This window comes from Typopeltis vanoorti, chromosome 11, assembly GCF_054136105.1.
Source record: "Typopeltis vanoorti isolate ZY-2024b chromosome 11, IOZ_Tvanoo_1.0, whole genome shotgun sequence".
Taxonomy (NCBI): Eukaryota; Metazoa; Arthropoda; class Arachnida; order Uropygi; family Thelyphonidae; genus Typopeltis; species Typopeltis vanoorti.
In genome coordinates, this window is record NC_143559.1 from 69,894,684 (window position 1) to 69,900,828 (window position 6,145).

Here is a 6,145-nt window from a genome sequence, read left to right on the forward strand (position 1 = left end):
CTCTCTGAATCCTAGGTACTATGGCACGTACTGTGCAACCATCTAGGGCAAAAACACAATCATTTTGGCAGTTAAACAACTCTTCAATGGTAAAAATTTTCTCATCTGTGAAGAGGATTATCTCTGTGTCTGTTGTTCACATACCACAGAGAAGTGCTTTTGATTTTATCACCCTCCGACGCATAAGTTGTGGTATTTGGAAGTGTCAAATAGAATAATAATAGGCTCATCCTAGGTCATCAGTTAATACATGTAATATTGTTCTCTGTGAAGCATTCATCTCTCGCAACATCACTTTCTGCATTCTCACAGGATCATGGTGGAGAGTGCCTTCACAGCTCTCACAAGCAGTTGAATCCTAACAGTGTGGTCAACTTGTTCTTTGCAGTCAGATACGTCTTCTGTATTGTCATAACGGTTAAGTCCAATACACAACCATTCTACTGCCGAGTGTTTAGCATGTTGAAAATAACAGGTGACTGCATTCCAACCTTGTGAAGTGCTATTACAAGTACACAGTTCTTATAATCTCTCCACTGCATGCTAACACGTACAGCTAAACAACTCTCTCTCTACTGATAAACATGTGAATATTGGATGTACGGCACTACTAATAGAACTGGGATTGTGCAATTCTGTGGGCAGCACGTTTTGGTGTGTATGTGTGCGAAAGTTGTAGCAGTATTTATGATAAGACTGTGTATACAAGTAGCCTAGTCATGAAAATACTTCACATGCAAATCTTGTTTGCTTACGTTTGGATAAAGGATGATTAAACATTCTTTTTCTAAATGCATGAGTCAAAAACTTTACTCCTTCCTTTTTTTTTTTCAAAGTCTCATTAGCTAAATACTGTTCATACTGCGCTATTACTGCTCTTACAAAGTGTGTCACCTTTCTTGCCTGCTCTTTATACTCATCATGCAACTGACTACCGCTCATCAATTGCATGTCTCACCCCCTTCAATTCACACAAACTAACGTTATTTAGCATTCTGGAATGCATCCAGACATTGTCCCTGCCAGATAGTTCATTCCTGAGTTGGACCCAAATAGCACTGATCTCCTTTCCATCCAAATCCTCATTCCATGATATATATATATATGTGCTAGAAGTATTTTTACCTTGGGTATAATTATGTTAAAGATACCAAGCAATTTTAAACCTGGTTTTACTCCATTTTTCCCAAGTAAGCAAACAGACAAATATGTCAAGTTTGCGCCTGCAAGTGATGCAAGACTAGCTGATCCTACTTCTAGCCTAGTTCCCACTGATGAGACCTCAAAAAAGGTCGAAACCGGTCTGGGTAGTGGGCCCCTTGCCTTTAATACAAAACATCATACATCCCCTTCTTGGAGATGTGTTTTGGCATTAAGGGTAAATATTAAGATTAGTGATCGGAGCTTGTTCCACTTCTACGAGTTGCCTTGGTCTTGCACTACCTGTAGGATCAGCTAGTCTTGCATCACTTGCAGGCGCAAACTTGACATATTTGTCTGTTTGCTTACTTGGGAAAAATGGAGTAAAATCAGGTTTAAAATTGCTTGGTATCTTTAACACATATATATATATATATATATATATATATATATATATATATATATATATATATATATATAACTGCAAGGATAAATATAGGAAATGGTTTGTCATAATCACATCTTATAGTTCCACATCTATGTTATCTCACTGAAGTCCTTATATGGCTAGACATGGTCACTTTCCCCAAATGCAGGAAGATTTAATAACACTTTTACAATAACATCCTCTGATAAGATATTAAAATTCAAAACTCTTGATTCTCACATGTCCTCTATTCTGACTAAGGTAATTAGCTCTCAAAAACTCGAGCTCATTCTCTTTGTTCCCAGATACTGTTTCCTCATTCCAATCTATATTACCATTAGTTACATCTAAACTTATTTCTACAGAAGAGAATTCCTCCCACTCCCAATTGCATTCTTTGGAGTTATGATAGTGCTAATTAGGATGCATGTGTAATTTCTATTTTTCTTTCCAACTGACAGATTACTATTTTCACTTTGCAGTAATTCTTGCTATAACAAAGGCCTTATTCCCCATTCAATTCAAAATCCCTTTTTGCTCTCTAGGCCTTTCTTAAGTGGCCAAGTGAATAGCTTCAGATAAGACTCCAATTCTTCGCTGTCTAAACTGAAGCTTGCAACAACAGCAGGAAAAATAAAACGAAATCTAGCTCTTAAGAGACAAGTTGCAAGAAACTTGCCTTTTTTGGCTGTCAAGATCACTGAGTGCAAGTATTGCACTTCCATACCTTTACCTCTTGCATCCAGATGGTATCATTGTAACATCACTCCAAGACAAAACTGACCTACTAAAATCATTATTCCACAGATGACATAAGCAATTTTTATGTGAATCACCACAAAAAGAGTTTACAAACCTTTGACACAAGACCAAACATGGAACCTCTTCAAACTTCTGTTAAGCATGGTAGTGATCTCACACATTTCAATGAAATTCATCCACCTAAATATTTCCAAACATCCATGCCATGGTGGGATCTGAGCTCACGGTTAATGGGTTGGACAGGGGAGAGGATGGTTCTGTCATTTCTGACTAGAAAGATTTCAGTTCACCTCCTCTGGCCAAAGAATACCAACACTGCCCGCTAGGGGGGGGGGGGCACCATCAGGACTTCAGGAGAAATAATAGCTTCCTGCTTCTTCCTTACTTACTGTTTGTTGTGCCTGCGTGCACGTGTCTTGTTCTAAGTTTCTTGAAAATGGCAACGTGACGTTGCCGAAATATTGAAGTATATTAAAATTTATTTTAATGTATATCCTAGTTGCCGTTGTAATTTCCTTAAATTATTTAGTAAAAAATGCATAGCCAATGTCTAAGCCTTTCCACAAGAACTTTAATATAATACTCCATTTTCCTGCAAAGATGAATTTCTCTTTATTAAAGCATAAACATATCACATCCACAGCCTTGAAAAAACTTCACATCCTTTTATCTTGATACTGCTTGTACAAAATAAAAACATATACTGTACATGTTGTACACATATTACTTGCACATAATCTGTACAACAGTACTTACCCCTATACAAATAACAAATCCACGAACCTTAGAATACTATTCACACTTTTAAGTTGATGCTCTCCAAAAGAGGAAAAGTAAGTGAAACAATTAAGATAGTATTTGGAAATCCTGAGAGATTGCGAATACTATCTCACAGCTGTTTCTCCCTTTGAGAAGTACTTCCTCAGACACTGCTTCACTGAATTAAGCATATGTTATTCCACCACTGCCCTTTAAGGCTATAAGAATGCAAGTAGCTACTGTTCAACGCTGATTCACAACTGAATTTGAAACTAACATCTTCATTTCATTTGTCTGTCCTCTGAAACAGCCTTTCATATGGAAGATTTACAACCTCCACCTGTTTGTGGTTAAAAAAAATAAAATAAATAGGTTCAATATACTTTTTAATCTCTTATCCACACACAATAAAAATGCATTGGCTTGGTAACCCCTTGTGCAGGGGGAGGGAGAAAAAACATCTCAACAACACAGCACGTGTCGGGAATCTATGAATATTTATTCTTTATTTTAACATTTTCCCAAGCTAGGAATGCTTACTGACAACCATACTACAGTGGGATTGTCCATGCATTACTGGTAATAAAGCAAAAGGCACTGTTCATTTGATCCCAACATAATTACCAAAAATTGACATTATCAGTTGAAGTTTGAAAGGATCTTCTAAATTTTGTGTGGGATCAATATATATACACACACACTTCATGCACTGTGGTTAAGTAACTGAATAAATTCCAAGTCTAAATTTTTATATATAACATCTGCATAATGTGGTCTGTGACTGTTGTATAAAAGCAAAATTTTATTGGTATTTCTGGTACAATTACCCCACTTAAAAAAAAAAAAAAACATCTGATGAGTAAATTTTATCATTTATTGTCCTATGCCTTTCTTATTAAATAATCTGCTATTCTATAAAGCACATAACCAAAAGATAGATCTGACTGCATACTGATTAAATACATTTATCAGTCTAATTCATCTTTTGACATCATTTTGAACTCATAGTACTGGACAAACTTATGTCCAGTACTGTCATTATGCCATAAGTTATTCATATTTACTATTTTCACGTGTATTACAGTAGGAATACAAAACATTTTGATATTAACAATGAATTTTTATTCATCCCATAATAAGATCAATACATGAAAACTATTCCTTTAACTTTATCCACATGCTTAAATGCAGATATAACATATTGATTTTAAGAGTCTTCTTTATTTTCCACGGATCCAATCTGACCAATCCGACAATTTTTTGCAATTTCTAACAACTGGTCAGAGGCAGTTGGTAACGGTATTTTAGGCTCATTTCTCTCCACATTGGGAAAGCTGCACACGTTTAAATAAGTTGGTTTATGGGTAAAAGGAGTCCACACACCTTGGATGCTGGGCGAATCAGTATGCCAATATTTTCTTAATCTTATAATAGGAAAACCGGAACGGCCTTTCAAGTATTCCAACCATTTGGCAACGTCTTCACGGGTATAATTTCTAAGGTATACGTGATCTACATTTCCATTTAAATATTCAGCATAAAAGTATGGGCTGTGGTGGCGACGTGGCTTTAGGTAAATAACAATTCCTGGATTTTTTCTGGAGAAATCAACTAAATCATTTTCAATGAATTGCCGTACCCCTTTGCTACTACCGCCAGACTTACAAAATTTCAGTGTAACTCGCTGCAGCTGACAAACATACCTTCCAACCCCATTCTGCAGAACGCTTTTTACAAAGCCGCTAGGAATTGAATGACTAGTCATTGCGAATAATACGACAAAGAAGAAGTTAAAGCGCGGATTCCTCAAAACACCATTAAATTTAAATTCCACATGAGCAACACTCCAGTAAATATACTAAAAATATTATACGCTTATAGCAGTTATTTTGATGCCCTCTAACGGACTATCCCATTTACCAATTTAGAGAATTTGTTGATTGACAGTGCTTCTTTTTTACAATATTCCAAGTATCTGAAATAGCTAGAACATTTTATTTATTTATTTATTTGTTATTTTTAACGGAATTCCAAACAATATTTACTCGTTAAACTATTCACTCGAAAATATACAAAAAAAAAAAAAATCAAGCCATTCCATACCTTGTATTGTGGAAAGCCGGGAAATTGCAAAAATCAAACATATTAACATTTAATATCATTTACAGGGTGTCCCAAAATTCACACAAGATTTAAATTTAGCGCCATTTGTGCGGTAAAGTGTTGCCAACGAGAAAAAAAAAAGACAACGTGACAGCTGACAGTTCAGGGTTATTAAAAATGGAGCGCTACACGAAAGAACAACGCATTTTCATTGTTGAGCAATATTTTAAAAATAATGAAGGTTTGGCAGCTACAGTTCGCAATTTTCGTACAAAATATGGTTCTGAATAGTGATTTAACTTCATCAACTGTGAAAATATTAATTAAAAAATTCAACGAAACTGGATCAATTAGTGATCTTATACACTCTGGCCGTCGTTCAACAGAAAACATCGAAGCAGTTCGTGAGAGTGTTGCTGAGAGTCTAGGAACATCAATTCGGCACCGTGGTCTTGAATTGGGCATTTCGAGAAGCTCTCTACAGCGTATTCTCACGAAAGATTTGCATCTTTATGCTTACAAAATTCAATTGACTCAAGAACTGAAGCCTACTGACGACACACAGCGAAGAGAGTTCGTTGAATGGATTATGGAACAACAACAAGTGGATGCTTATGTTTCGAACAAAATCATCTTCAGCGATGAGGCTCATTTTCATTTGATGGCTTCGTTAATCGACAAAATTGTCGCATTTGGGGTTCAGAAAATCCACGAGTGATTGTTGAGAAACAAATGCATCCACAACGTGTCACTGTTTGGTGCGGATTTTGGGCTGGAGGCATCATCGGTCCATTCTTCTTCGAAAATGCGGCTGGTAAGGCAATAACAGTTAATGGTGCTCGCAATCGCGACATGATAATCCAGTTTTTTGTGCCTTAATTGCAAGATATGGGTGTGAACGACATGTGGTTTCAACAAGACGGTGCCACATGCCATACAGCCCGAGAAACAATT

At 36.3% G+C, this 6,145-nt stretch overlaps 1 protein-coding gene across 1 annotated transcript; it reads right to left on the reverse strand.

Annotated features, from left to right (window-relative positions):
* Positions 1 to 4,187: 4,187 nt before the first annotated feature.
* mRpL43 (mitochondrial ribosomal protein L43) lies at positions 4,188 to 4,984 on the reverse strand. Its single transcript, XM_090400706.1, has one exon. It carries the CDS (start codon positions 4,851 to 4,853, stop codon positions 4,296 to 4,298), a length of 558 nt encoding a protein of 185 aa, XP_090256832.1. The 5' UTR covers positions 4,854 to 4,984; the 3' UTR covers positions 4,188 to 4,295.
* Between the last annotated feature and the right edge of the window lie 1,161 nt (positions 4,985 to 6,145).